The following is a 14761-nucleotide window of genomic DNA, read 5'->3' as shown; positions in this document are numbered from 1 at the left end:
AATTTAATCCTCACAACAATCCTAGGAGGTAGGTGCCCATTATACAGATTAGGAATCTGAGGCACAGAGAGGTTAAGTAACTAGCCCAAACAGTAGAGCTGGGATTCAGATCAGGCATTCTGGCTGCAGAGACTGTGCTCTTTGCCACTACACTCAACAGCTACATTCCAGGCACTGTGCTAAGTGTTTATCCAAATCCTCTCCATTTTGCAGTTGAGAAATCAACTCAGAGCAGTTGAGCAACAGCTGAAGGTCACACAGCTGGGAAAGAGTAGAGATGATATTCAAAGCCGGCCAGATTCCAGAGCTTCTGCTGCTCCCCTGCCCCCCCCCCCCCGTCCCCTCCCACTCCTGAAACCCTGCCAGACCCTTGGACTCCCAAAGCAAGTTGATCCTGTAGCTCTGCATTGTGATGTCTCTTTAGGCAATTCAGCTCCTCCCTTTGGGCCTCAGTTTCCCCATCTGTGGAATGATCTTTGAGGTCCCTTGCAGCTCTCTGAGTCTATGATTCAGGAGGTGTGGTGCTTGTAGCAGATTCATGGCCTGGCAATGCTTTGGGTTTGGCCTGCAGTTGCAGCCAGGAACGATGAGGGAGGACAAGGGCTGGCAATGGAATGAAGGAGAAAACTGCAAGAGACTGGAGGCCACGAACCTGGGGGGGGTGGGAGGGGTGAAGCAGTCATAGGTACTGGATGAGAAAGAGAAGAGGGAGAGAAGCCCTGGTGGACCTCCTCAGTGGGCCCTGCTTCCCAGACCACCCTTCTGCCCCAAGCTCAGGGTTGGTGCCTGAGAGTGTTGGGCAAGGGGGCAGGGGACAGGCCAGCTGGGGACTTGGCAGCTGAGACCAGAACTTCGGAGATACAACTTAGGGGAATTAACGTTGCTGGGGGTTTTGTTGTCTCTGTAAATATCTGGAGATGTCCAGTTATTTTAGAAAAATGTATTGGAAGCCGGGGTGGCGTGTTTGTATGGTTGGCTTGACTTCCTTTTCCACGAATGCTCCTTGACATGCCTCCCCTTCAGGACTGAGGGTTGTTTTCCCATCCCTAACCTCATTAGGACCGCACAAGCCTGCGGGCTGCTCGCACGTGGGTGGCTCCCCCAGGCACACGCGTGCCCCCGCTGCCCCTCCCCCATGGGCTCGCACCACACAATCGAGGCTGCGCCTTCATGCTGCCAGGTCCGTGCCAGGGTCGCGGCTCTCAGGGCGCCAGTCCTGACGTGGAGGCTGGCAGACGAATGGCGCCCAGGGACACACCTCCCCTGCCCGGTGCATCTGCGGTGCAGGGTCAGGACCATGCTTACGAGATTAGAGAACAGGCTTCATTACCAGGCTGCCTCCATTTTCAACGAGGCTCTCTTTCACTTCAGAAAAATAGATGGAATCACCTTTTGCATGTCTCAGCCAGCCTTCAGCCACCCGGTGGCTGGAGCTATTGGCCGTGCTAGGTTTGGAGAAGTCAGGGCTTTGGGCGTGTGTCAAGGCAACAAGTGATGTGGACACCTGGCCTGTGTGGGGAGTGGCTGCCCCCCCCCAACCACCACCATGGAGGGCCATTGCTGTTACAGTGGCCAGTACGGGGTTCGTGAGTGGTCCTGGCTCTTGAGCATCCAGCAAGGGGTGCAACCTGTCCCAGGCTCCCTTTAATCCCAGATGCCAGGATTGTCCATTTCTTTCCTCTCTCCCCCTACCTCCCTTTAAGTCTAATAAAATTCTCTTCCCACCGGAGATTGGAAGGCCTGGGAACACCGTGTGTGTGTGTGTGTGTGTGTGTGTGTGTGTGTGTGTGTGTGTGTGTGTAAAGGAGTGTCTCTCTATCCACTGAAGCTACACTCCATGTGCAGCCCTCCCCACCCCCAGGCCCCAGTCACAGAACTCCTGGCCCCACCTGAATCCAGGATGCCATGGCCTCTGAGCCCAGTGAAAGGACATCTCTCCAAACCCCACTTGTAGAAGATCCAGGGGATCGATAAAGCATCTGGGGCTCTGGTTTTAGGATGAGCTCCGGCAGGTGCACAGACCAGGGGGCAAATGTTGCAGAGGTGCAGGACAGCTCCCGGTCACAGAGGTGGCCGGACAACTGGGGTCTTTCTAAGCCTTTGCTCAGATGGTGTCTCTGGGTTGCTGCTGACTGCACAGGCCTGGGCGTGTCCCGTGAGCTCTGGAAGGGTATTTGTAAGGTGGATGTTCTGTCTTCCCCCTTCTCCACCTCCTTCTGCCTCTTGGGCCTGGGCCTTTGGAATCGCCTCAGAACCTAGCTCCGAAGACCTCTGAGCATCTCTGAGGAAAGCAGCCTGGGGAGGGAGGGGGGTGAAGTGGGGGTGGTCAGGCGGGGGCGCAGGGGATTGCCAAATGCAAACACAGTCATTTGCCATTTACAAAATATTTTTCCTTTCTTTTAAAGCTGTTGTTTCCTCAAGGGGAAACTTTTATTCAATTCTCTTAATGAATTGAAAGCAGAACACGATGGGAGTTTTTCTGTCCAAACAACAAGGGGAAAAACAAAAGCTCACTGGCCTTTGCAGCCAGCACCCTAGTCCATCCCTTCCCCTAACCTTTCTCCCTGCCCTCTCTTCTCTTCCCATCCAGCAGAGTCAGGCCTGAGAAGGGCTGAGCACATCCTATCCCTCCCAGAGCCCTGGCTGGGGGGCCACGGCTGGGCCGGGCTGGATGAGCTGACCTGGTCTGGGGGCTGCCATTTCTTGCGGGCTTGGACAGTGGGGAAAGGAGAGATGGAGTGGGGGGCGAGAATCAGAGAAAGTTAGTTTGACCCCCTGACGTCCCCTTGCCCCAAAAAGGCTGTCCACCACCTCTGGTTTGGGACAAAGCCTTGTTTTCTGGAAGACTCTGCCTCAGCTTTTGGACTGAGGGGACTCCTCTCTAGGTTGGAAGAAAGTATATTCAGAGAACTTGCCAGCCAACCTCGGCTTACCCTGGCTCTCACCAACCCCTTCCCCTCCACTCCAGGAGGTGTGACTTGTTTCTGGAGCATCAGGTTTTTGGTTTGGAGGGACAACAACTTGGTTTGGGTGAGTTGCTGGCTCTGGTGTGAGCCGATCAGCCACGTCTCTTCTCAGCCTTGGTGGAGGTAGCCAGGGTTAAGCTGGGGTTAAGCTGACTTCCAAGGCACGGGCTTTCCCTCGGGAATAAACCTCCACAACCAGACGTGCCTTTCCCTCAGCAGCTTTGGGGTCCCGAGTCACCACCCCTGCTCCCTGCCGCCCTGGGAGCGGTCCCTCTGGTGCTGGCCGAGGAGCCTCCTACGGGGAGAAGGTGGTGGTGGTCTCAGCCTCCACGCTCATCGAGGAGCGCCGGGTGTGCCGGCAGGAAGACCACTGCCGGAGCCCCTCCTGGCTGAGGCAGCCCAGGTCCTTGAAGAGCTTGAAGAGGTCGCTGCGGAACTTGACGCCGATGAAGGCGTACAGGAAAGGGTTGACGCAGCAGCGGACGCAGGCCAGGCTGTACGTGACGTCGTAGGCGATGTCGAGCCGCTTGCTGAGCTCGCAGCTGCTGTGGGTGATGTTGAAGTTGGCCACGGTCTGGGCCAGGACCACCCCGTTGTAGGGCAGCTGGAAGACGATGAAGACCACGACCACGGCGATGATCACCTTGATGGCTTTGTTGCGCTCAAAGTTGCGTGCCTGGAGCAGGGTGCGGATGATGACCAGGTAGCAGAAGCTCATGGCCAGGAGCGGGATCAGGAAGCCCACGACCATCTGGGCCACCTGGATGGTGATCAGGGCCTCCATGTGCCCGGTGGTGAGGGAGCACCGCCACGCCTGCTCGCTGCTGCTCCTCTGAACGCCGCTGTACAGCAGCTCCGGGATGGAGAGCACCATGGCCAGCAGCCAGATGCCCAGGCAGGACAGCTTGCTGATGAGAAGGACGCGGGCGCGGTGGCGGTGGGCCGAGACGGCCTGCACGATGGCCACGTAGCGGTCGATGCTGATGCAGAGAAGCAGGAGCATGCCGCTGAAGAAGCTGATCTTGTACACGCCAAAGATGACCTTGCAGAAGTGGACGCCGAAGTCCCAGGACTTGGCCGCGCTGTAGGCCCAGAAGGGAAGGGTCAGGAGGAAGAGGATGTCCGCCACGGCCAGGTTGAGCAGGTAGGCATCTGTCATGGTCTTGAGTCTCTTGAAATAGACGTAGGTCAGCACGACCAGCGCGTTGCCCAGCAGGCCCAGCAGGCAGATGATCGCGTACATGATGGGAAGGAACAAGGCCTTGAAGTTGCGGACGTCCTTCTTGAAGCATACCGTCTCGTACCCAGTGTAGTCCACCGTGGTGTTGTCTCCCGGGTAGTCGTCCGTGGGCTCGTCTTGGCACAGACATACCTGGGGAGGGGGAGGGGACATGACCCGGCTTAGCTCGGTGGTTCTAAACCTTGGGGGCCTGGAAGGACCCAGAGCTTTGGCTCCGTCCCTGGACCAGTGGCATCAGCGTCACCGCGGAGCCTGTTGGACATGCAGATTCTCAGGACCTACCCGAGACCTACCGGGTGAGACTCTCAGGGGGTGGGACCCAGGAATGTTTGCTTTCTTCTCTACCCTCCAGGCGCTTCTTTCCTACGAAATCTAGTGCTTCTGGAATTTCAATGACTAGGAATAGGAATCATGGGGCGTGGGGAGGGGTGGGGGGCCTCTGCGCGTATTCTGACGCAGGAGGCTGCGGCGGGGCCCGGATGCTGCATTTCTAGTAGGTGGCAAGGGTACGATTTAGTCAACTCGGAGAGATTCAGCTCTGCCTTTGCACGGTGTGGGCTGGGAACAGCACGGGCTCTCGGGTCAGGGGAGCCCGGAGCTGGCTCAGCACGCCTCGTTCCCTAAGCCTCAGTTTCCCCACCTGGGAGGCGGAGACGGCTACTATCTGGCCCAGTGTTTGTGAGAGACACTTGAGCTCAGGACACAGGTGCTCAGCCGGGGTCCGGCCCACCTGGGGTGCTCAGTAGCAGGAGGACTGTGCTGTCCTTTGGAAGAGGCGTGCAACCCTTCATCTACAGGGAGGTTTTTTTTTTTTTGCCCCCTGGAGACTCCCCAAGAGTGGGAATGCAGGCCTTCCTCTGTGAGCCCCCTTCAGAACCTGATAGGGGGGACTTCCCAGGGGCCTATAAAATGCCTCAGCATTTGAGGAGAAATCCACCTTGGGGTCAAGGTGGAGGAGGTGCTGGAGTGAGAAGAGAGGAGGGCACAGGCTCCCTGTGAGAGGCTCTGAAGCCTGGGTTTGGGGCGCGCTGCTGTAATGAGTGCTGAGGGGCCGGGACAGCGACCTGGGTCCCGGCAGCCAGTGGCGGCGCCGCCTCTGCACAGCGGGGTCGGGCGCTGCGGGGACCCGGAGCACTGGGACTATTGCAGGCGTCCTGCGGGCGCCCCGTCCCAGGGCCTCTCTGGCTCTGCGACCTGTGCAGCTGCACCACGAAGGAAGTGCGGCGCTTGGCTCCCACTCTCCCTCCATGCTGCGCCCCCCGCCCCGCCCCCTCTCCACTCCCCCCACCCGCCCCCAGCCTCTCTTTTTCTCGCTGTCTCTTCCGGCTCAGCTGCTCAGGGCTTTTTTTAGCCTGTCTGCAGGGCCTGGTGAAGGTTCAGGCAGCCCGCTGTGATTTTATCAATGAGGAGGGTGCACAGCTGCCTGCGCCCCTGTGTGCAGGGAGAAGAGGAGGAGGAGAGGGAGGGGGGCGGACAAAGATGGCTAGTGCCAGCTGGGGGTGGGGAAGGCCCGCCAAGGGGAGCGCAGGCTTGAGCAGCTCCACCCTGGACTGCCCTACAGTTGGGGTGCTGGAGGGCTTTAGAGGTGAGGAAAGGGAGCGTAAGCAAGTGATGTGATTGCCCATTGCCACAGACTTCCAGGCTTCCCACTTGCTGGTTCTCTGTCGCTCACTTCCAAGCTCCCACTTTCATCCCTGTCCTGCTTGGGGGCAGGGGGAGGAAGGAACCATGTCCAGGAGCCTTTTCTCTGGGTGCTGCTTCCCTGAGAAGTAAAGTCCGTGGCAGCCCCTTTCCCCTGGTCTGGGCGCGGTTGCAGCCGGGGAGGGATGGCAGCGGCTGGCTGCTCTCTTCCCACCCATGGAAAGGCCCAAGGCTGTAGGGCCTGGGGGTCCCTGGACCCAGGGCGTTCTGGACCTTCCTGGAGAGCAATGTCCCCAGCCTCTATGAAGTGTGCTCCCTACCACCCAGGCCTGCCTTCTCTCTTCCTCCTCTCTCCTCTCTTCCTCTGCTCACCGCCACCTCCCCACCCCACCAGACCCACCACTGGCGGACAGCCTCGAGGCGTCTGCAGCCCACAGCCCCACCGCATCCTGCCCTATCTGAGCCATACCCCACCCCAAGTGAAAGCGGAGAACAAGCCGCAGCTGTCCCTCATCCCCTTCCCAACCTTCCAGCCTGGGCAGCCAGCAGCCTGATCCCTCTGGAGTCTTAGAGACAGGGGAGAGAGGGGAGGGAGTGGTGGTAGTGGGGGGAAGGGGGGCCAGGCTGTGAGCTGCAGCCCAAGCTCCGGGGGTCCTCTGGGATGGGGTTTCAGGATCTGTGCCCAGCTCGGGGCCTGCCTCTGGCCAGAGCTCCTGGAAAGCTGCCCCTCTGGCCTCCAGGCCTGGGGAAGAGCCAGATGCTGAAGCACTGCGTTTCCAACCAGTCTCTGCTCCAGCTGTCCCCCTCACCCCCCGGGGCAACTCTCACACCCATTAAATGGGGGGAGAGGACTCCTCAAGTTAGAGTTTCTTCTAATTCTGGCACTTGATGGGGGCAGATTTTCCGTCTCCACTTCTGTGACTGAGAAGCGGAGCCTTGTAAGCCGGGGGACCTTTGTTCCTGGAGAATTTGCTCCCCGGTCAAAGTGTGTAACCCCCCTCCCCCCGCCCCAGCATTCCTGGGTCTCCATCTTTCCTTCCCTCTCTCAGTGGGGCTCAGGTGGGTCTCTATTTCCAAAAGAGAACCGGGCCTATGACAGGGTAGGCGGACGAGTTTTGGGTGACAGGCTAGACAGAGACCAGGCCACCAGACAAGGGGCTCTTTTCTCAGCTCACTTGCAAAGTTTTATACATGTGGATGTGCTCATGTGTGCAAACCTGGTGCCCTTAAATATAAAACTTTGATTTTTTTTTTTTCTTTAGCTCTTCTTCTTCTAAGAACTCAGACAGAGCTCACTTTTCTGTCACCTGGGTGGGGTATGTTGGAGGTGGGGTGGGGAAGGGAGTGGTAACTGATTTTCCTTCCTGCTTTAAATGGAGTAAAGGAAGCCCAGAGAACATCTGTGGACATCTGCAGATGGAGAGTGGCGGCGGTGAGCTTAATGCATGGCAGGTGGGTTTTGTGTCTGGCTCTTTTATTGCCTCCTAGCGAATGCCCAGCTCCTCTGCCAGAAGCTCCTCTGCCAGAATCCCTTGCTTGGGGGGGGGGGGGGGGTGTGAATTTGGGGCGGGGGCAGTGGAGGAGGGAACAGAGCTTCCCTTGGCAGGAAACCTCACCTGGAAAACGACAAGGAGAGCCGTCGCCAGCACACTCTTCTTTGGTTTCCCTGCAGGAGACAAGGCAAGAAAGTTATTGCTTGGCAGGGCCAACTTTTTTATTAAAGAAAGCGGAGGAGAGGGGGAAGACGCTGTTGGGAAGTTTCATCACAGGCTCCAGGCACTGTGTTTGCCGAAACAGAACATCAGAACCAGATTGTGCCTCTGAACACCTGGCCTGCTGCCCGGCATCGTCGCCCTTCACCTCCTTGCCTTCTTCCTCCACTCCAAATTCCCAGAAACAGGATCGGAAAGCAGGACAGCTGCCCCCATCCTCACATCCCGCCCCCACCCTTTCCTGACCCTTCTTGGCCTCTTCTGGAGAGAGAACGTCCACCCCAGTCAAGATCACCCTTCAGAGTTGAGCTTCAACTGAAGCTGGATGCTGGGTCTGAGCGTCCCCCTCCCACTCCATGTTGTGCAAGAAGCAAGGCCCTGCGGGTGTATGTGTGCACGTGTGTGTGCGCGCATGTGTGTGTGCACGTGTGTATGTGCATGAGCACATGCTCATCTGGGTGCTGCACTGCTTTGGTGCTGGGAACCACAGGCCTGGGGGGCTTTTCTCCTGCGCCCAGGCGCACGGGCAGCTCCGTGTGAAGCCCTGAGTGTCTTCTGAGCAAGGCCAGCTGAGGGGAAAAGGGCGATTTCACAGGGCTGGGTGCAGGAGTGAGTTTACTAACCCGCCTGAAGAGAGAGTGCTTTGGGGGCCCACCAGCTCCCAACACCACTCATCCAGCCACCTCTCCTGAAGAACTGCCTGGCGGTTCGTCCGTTCCAGCCCCTGGCCTGCCCTGGGAGCAGGGACCTCTCCCCTTTAGCGAGGGCAGGCCCAGAATGGAGGAGGTGCCCGGGAATTGTGTCCTGATGAGGGCATGAATGAACGAATATACCTTGCTTGGCTTTCTTCCAAGAGACAGCATCAAGGTGGCCCACGGCAGGATGAAGACTGTTCCTAAGATAATGCTAGACTTTTCTTTCTGTTTGAGGTGCCTGTATATGCTTTTTCTCCTTTGACTAGTCTCCTAATCCAAGGCCTCGGGAGGCGGCTGGGGAAAGGAGCATGTTCAGCTTTGCACAGGGACCCTGCCTGCCCTGGCTACGCTCTGGAGATCAGGAGGCTCCTGATGGCTCTGAACATGAGACCAGGACCCCAGTTTAGTGCAAGACCCAGATGGGCTGAGGACAGACTGTTGACCGCTCCGTGCTTTGTGGCTCAGCCCTGGGCCAGACTTCCCCTGCAGGCTGAGCGATGAGGACCATTGGTTGGTGATGATATAGAATTCCTACCTCATCTCGGGACACCCCAGGGCAGGAGCAGGTCCTTCTTCACCCCTGTATCTCCCTCCCCACAATGGGGCCTCAGTTTCCCCAGGGCCTGGCCCATACAGCACAGACGGATGCCAGGGCAGGACTTGCGGGCCCGTCGCAGCTCTGGTCACAGTAGGGACAGGGATGTGCCTGCCACCCTACCTCAAGCATCTTTTGGAGGCTGGGGGCCCTCTGGAGCAAGGGCCCTGCTTCCCAGGCCAGAGATGCCGTGTCCTGGGACACAGCACCACCTGCTGGAAAGCTCATGGCATGACGGCCGGGTTGCAGCTGCTGCGCTCTAGTGGATGTGTCTCAGGCGGAGGAATTCTGCGTGAGGAGTCCCCGGGCGAAGAAGGAAGGGCATCAAGTCACAAAATGAATAGGGCATTTCTCCTGCGACAGCTAGGTGCCTCTTCCTAAAGTAGAACTCTGATGCCAACTCCCTGTAGCCCTCTCCAGCTAAATCTTTAGGGGCTCAACCCAGTTCGAAGGAGGAAGCCCCCCCCCCCCCCCCCCCCCCCGCCCCGTGCTTAGCCCAGCTGTCAAGCCCTCCACCATCTACTCACACCTGCCTTCCTAACTTTCATTTCATTTCTGGGACAGCCACCCACCTTCCATTGTCACCAGCTTGCCCTTGAGTATTTGCAACCCTGGGCTGGGAATGGCGTCTGCGGCATCGTGGCTGCCCTCACAGCCTTTCCCCTTTCCCTGCTGAGAACCCCATGACCCCTGAGCCCCTGAGTCCATACCCCACCCTAACCACACTCTCTACAAGTCTGGAGTCCCGCCCATTCCCCACTGACTCATCTTGCAGTTCAGCACTCGAGGTTTCTTTAAAACGTAAATATCTTTCGGTTACTCTAGAGAAAGCCCACTCTGACTGTCAGTGAGAACTGAGAAACCTCAAGGTTTTGATCAGTCGCAACGGGTGAAATATGAGGAGTGAGAACAGTGTTTCTATTTTACTCCATGGCCCCTGCTCCTGGGCCCCTCCATTCCCTTTGCCCCGGGGGGTGGGGGTGGGAGAACGTGTGTGTGTGTGTGTGTGTGTGTGTGTGTGTGTGCGCGCGCACGTGCTTGTGATTGCTCATTCGGGGCGTGTTGGAGATGGTGGATGGTCAGGGGTTATGTTGGACCGGAACAGGCTGTTTTCAAGAAAGGTGACTGGGCTGGGGAACTTGGGGGAACTCTGGCGGGTGGCAGAGGGCCCTGGCCAGCAGCGATGAGTCAGACCATCTCGTCAGTTGGAAAGTCATAAAGTAACTGTTCTTGGGCAGCAGGTAGGGTGGGACTCGTTCAGTTGGAAATCTCATGGGTTAAGGAGTGGTTGACCTGGGTGTTGGGTATTTACAAAATTTTTGAGTTGCCGGTAAGGATCGATCGATCATAATGAAAAGAAAATTCCCCAGAATGCCAGTTGGAGTATTTGGCAAGGGAAACTTTCTCCCTGCCTGGGAGGAGGGGAATGCTGACCGGCTGCTCCCCCAATCCCTGGATTCCGTGTCCCACATTTTCCTGGCCCTCCAAACCACCCGGGGAGCCTCATGGAGGCCCATCAGCAGGCCCCAAAGACCACCCCAAGTCTTTCCCTCTTGGTACATCCTCATCTGCCTGCCCAACTTACTCTTTTTTGCGGGGTGGGCCAGGGAGAGGAGGAGGGAAGAAGCAGGGAAGCAATAGGGAATCTGGAGGGAAGGTGAGAGGACTGGGGGACCCCTTTACAGACAATAGCCAGGGATCAGTGAGAGCTAGTTGAATCTCATGGTGGCATCGACTGCTTTATCCAGTGACAAAGGATACTGTTTTCACATTCTCTGAGCTCTCCCTAGGCACCAAGCCATTCAGATGTACCATCTCATTTTATCCTCACTAAAAAGCCCTCTGAAGTAGGTGCTGCTACCGTCCCCATTTACCAACAAGGAAACTGAAGCACAGAAAGATTAGGTGACTTTCTCAGAGCCACACAGGGCTGGTATTGGAGCCAGGCTTTGAGGCCAGCTCACCTGACTCCAGAAACCACAGGTCCTCACCACTCCTCTGTGCTGCCTTTTCATCTGTATGTCTCTCCCTCTCATAACATCCTGTGAGCCACCCTTTGTGAGTCTTATTTTATATTCCAGAAAATAGAGGCTCAGAGAGGTTAAGTCACTTGCCCAGAGTCACACAGCTGCTAAGAGATGGATCTGACTGGAACTGTGAGACTTGGGCTTTCACTACTGTCTCACCCTGCATTTCTGAAGAACCTGCTGTGAGGAACTCCTCACCCTCCCACACCCCATCAGCCATCCAGTTTGATTGCTTCTAAAGCTGGTCCGCTGCCGTATGGCTTTGCCACCCCTTTGTTGTCACAGAACTCCTTCCAAAACTAAATCTCATCCTTTACCTCATCTAACTAAGAAAGAAAAATCTTTGCTGGCTCCCCACTGCTTTCAGGGTAAAGCCCAAACGCCATAGCAATGCTGCAGAAAATCTTAAAGATTGGCTCAACTTGTCCCTTTCACCTCTCCTTTACTTCTTTCTTGCTTCTATCATGTTTACCAGAGCTGGCCATCGGGGAAGGCTGAATTCAGCCCCCAGGACATTCTACTTGGCTGCACGGGATTTTTAAAAAGCATTGGGTGTGGGTGCCTTTAGGTGGGGCAATTACGCTCTGGTTCATTCCACCCCTCATCCACTCCCCACTTCTTATGCCCCTTCCCTCATTTACCTTGTTGGCCTCCGGGGGTCATAGAGTTTGCCATCCCTGCCATCTGCTGGTCCCCTGGCTCCTCCTCGTCTGTTTTGTGAAGTCCAATACACTCTTCAAACCCAGCTTAAATGCTTCCCTGTTCACTGCTCTGAGCTTTGCAGCCACCTTGCCCTTATCCCCATCAGTGTTGTATCTCACTCTGTCATAGAGGTTTATTGACATGTGTCTTTCTCCCTCCACCAGACTGATCATCCCTTAATTCCTCAACCAATGATAGTTGAATAAAAGGAAGCACCCAGTTAAGAAGAGTTCTCCAACAGCTACCCCAAGTGGCAACATTCCCCACTTCCCCAGCAGAGCTCCCAGGTGGCCAGAAGGGATTGGCCCCGAATTCCTTCAACCTCCCTCTCTGCCTCCCTTTCTGACCAGGCTATAAAAGACAAGTCTCTCACAGGTTCATTTTTTTTTTCCTGCTTTTATGAAATGTGGTGATCTTAGGTCCTGTTTCTCGAAGGAGGGGGGTGGGGGTAGCACCTCGGGGCTGCTCATTCAAATCATGAAAAAGGTCAGCTCAGCCCTGGATGGGAGTTTTCATTTTGTGTAACAGAAACTCTGCCCCCTCACGCACCTCGTGCTCCCTGCTAGGCAGACGAAGAAAGAAAAATAGATCCTTGCTGTCCCACCCACTCCACCAACGGCTCAGCAACGGCCACGAGCCCATCTGAGCACAGCTCCTCAGTGGCTTCTCCTCTTTTCAGTAATCTTGGCTCAGCCGTTGGGGTTCTCTCGGGTTGAGTGAGGCAGCGAGAGCATTTCTTCCTCCCGGGCCGGAGATCACCCTTCACCCCTGTGTCAGAGCCCACGAGTCTAGCACCCCAAAACCTACGTCTGGTGGAGGGGGCTCAGTGTGCTAAGCCGCCTTCCCCAGGGCTCCCGGGAGCCCACGTGCACTTCTCTTCACAAGTCCGCACTCAGTCATGTGGACAGCTTGAAGGCAGCGGTGGTGGGAGAATTCACACCATATGGAGACTGGCAAGCACTACACATCGGGAGCTTTTCACCCCCGGGGGCCTGGCTGTCACAACCCCGAGGCAGCGCCCTGTTCCTTCCCGGTGGTCCGCGGGGTAGCACAGAGGCGCCAGTGGGTGACATCTGCATTCTGGGGTTGTGGGTCGGTGGGGGTAGGGGGCGGGGGGTGGGGTTAGAGGGCACTGGGAGGAGAGGCATTTGGAAGAGATTTCTAACAATGAAATCTATTCAGAGTTTTTGGTGCAATTCATTCATTCATTCACTCATTCATTCCACAAACATTTTCTGCCCAGGTGCAGAGATGAAGGGGATGCAGAAATGAAGGAAACAGACTCTGCCTTCCAGGAGTTCACAGTTGGTGGGTGGGTGGGTGGGGATGTGAGGCCACTTTAAGCTTTGAGCAGCTGTTTGCTGGGTCCAGGGTTGGGGGACGGGTGGGGAAGGCAGAGATAAAGGCAAGGAGGCTGTGGTGTGGTGGGGAGGGGCATGAGGACAGCACAGGGTGAGCCAGGGAACCTTCACTTTTTAAAGCCAACCCCTTGTGGCTTTGAGGCCGCCGTGGTGCTTTGCTTGCTGGTGAGAATGAGCCATCTAAGAACCCGGCCTTCTTAGCCTCCGCCTGGGCCTGATTCCCCAGCAGAGATTTATAAATGGGGTGGCTGAGGCTGGATAAAGCCCTAAAGCTTGGTACTCCCTTATGCACTCTCTAGTCGAGGTAGAACAATGGGGGATTGTCGCTTCCTGTTGAAACAGAGCTCGAAGGATATTAAGGAATGATGAGAAAGAGAGAAAGAAAGGAAGAAAAGAAAGACAGACACAAATGGGTTCAGGGGGTCTGAAGCTTAATTCTACATCAGACATCAGACAACTTTATTCTCAACCAGATCCTGGTTATATACCACAGGATGTCAATAGATATGCAGGCATTTCCTGAGGGAGCAAAGTCCTTATCTTACAGTGCTCTTCATACTTAGCATAACCATTTGGGGTAAACAATCTCTTCCTCCCAGACTGCTCTACATAACAATCCCCACGGTTTACTGCCGCTATCCTGAGGCCAGCTGCTTCCAACAAATTCTGCAGGTCTTTTTTTAACCCTTGGCTCCTACAGGGGATGGAGGTTAGACCAGAGGAAGGACTTTCTAAGTCCTTCTTCTTGCTAGAAGGCTGTGAGGTTTACTCAGAGGCAGGGGGCTGCGCTGGAGACCTTGGCTATGTCTTCTCCAAGCCGACTGACCCTTCCTGTCCCATCTCATGTTGCCCACCCCCCCCTTATTCTGCTGGAGGGATTGACAATCCTGGTGGGATGTGCAACAGAGAGAAAACAACCCCAGCTTGCATATACCTCACATTCTACTGGTCACAAAATGCAGTCACCTTTAATTTGCTCCTCATTGCCCATAGAGCACAGGGATTCTAACCCCTATTTAGCAGGAGAGAAAAGGGGCAATCAGAGAGAGAGAACGGAGGGAGCTGAGCTCTCTGAGGTGAATGTCCACTTCGATGAATCTGGTCCCCGGAGGACCTCACCCATCACAAGCTGGGATGAGAACAGGTGCTGTCCAGACCAGAATCCTGCCTTCAGCTCCAGCCCTGCCACCTTCTCCAGACCCCATTGTTCTAGAAAGACGACGCCTCAGCCCCCTTCTCCTTACTGGCACCAGCAGCTGCCCGCCCCTGGTCGAGGAGGACAGGTGCGTTCTCTCCCGCCTGGGGAGGCCAGGGTGACACTCTGAGAACACCAAACCAGAACCCGATTCCTCTGGGAGGCTCCTCCATGCCTTCCACCTCCCACCTCCTGGTCAAGGTAGATCAAGGTGGCCCCAGTATTGTTTGTCCTCACGCTAGAAGATCACTCACCTAGATCCATGACGCTCTCTGGGAGGCTGAAACCACACAGGAAAGCTGTGTCGGGGCCCCACGTTCTGGCTGGTGGCTCCCTGTCTGTGGAGGAAGTGGTACGAGCCCCTTTTAAGTTGTGAGCAGAGCCTCCCTTTTCCCCGCCCTGTCCCTCCCACCCCGCTCCTCCCAGCACCCTCCCAGCACCCTCCCACCACCCTCCCAGGGGTCTCTCCTGCACAAGCTGGGGTGTGAGAAGGATGACAGAGCACGACAGCCTCCCTTGCTGGCCAAGGGGCCCTGACTCATGGGTCATTTGCATCACCCAGAAAGCCCCTTCTGTAGCCTGGCAGAGCCTAGACGGGGGGCCCATCCGAGGCAAGGGGCTGGGGCT

The 14761-nt window shown here is 56.4% G+C and overlaps 1 protein-coding gene across 1 annotated transcript; it reads right to left on the bottom strand.

Moving 5' to 3' along the window:
- Window positions 1–2377: 2377 nt before the first annotated feature.
- CCR7 (C-C motif chemokine receptor 7) lies at window positions 2378–14502 on the bottom strand. Its single transcript, XM_077164454.1, has 3 exons — window positions 14389–14502; window positions 7464–7513; window positions 2378–4338 (listed from the first exon to the last, which is right to left on the bottom strand). The coding sequence occupies exons 1-3, from the start codon at window positions 14396–14398 to the stop codon at window positions 3262–3264; spliced, it is 1137 nt and encodes a 378-aa protein (XP_077020569.1). The 5' UTR covers window positions 14399–14502; the 3' UTR covers window positions 2378–3261.
- Between the last annotated feature and the right edge of the window lie 259 nt (window positions 14503–14761).

The sequence above is a fragment of the Tamandua tetradactyla genome, chromosome 6 (genome assembly GCF_023851605.1).
Source record: "Tamandua tetradactyla isolate mTamTet1 chromosome 6, mTamTet1.pri, whole genome shotgun sequence".
Lineage (NCBI taxonomy): Eukaryota > Metazoa > Chordata > Mammalia > Pilosa > Myrmecophagidae > Tamandua > Tamandua tetradactyla.
This window is presented reverse-complemented; position numbering and strand designations above follow the sequence as displayed.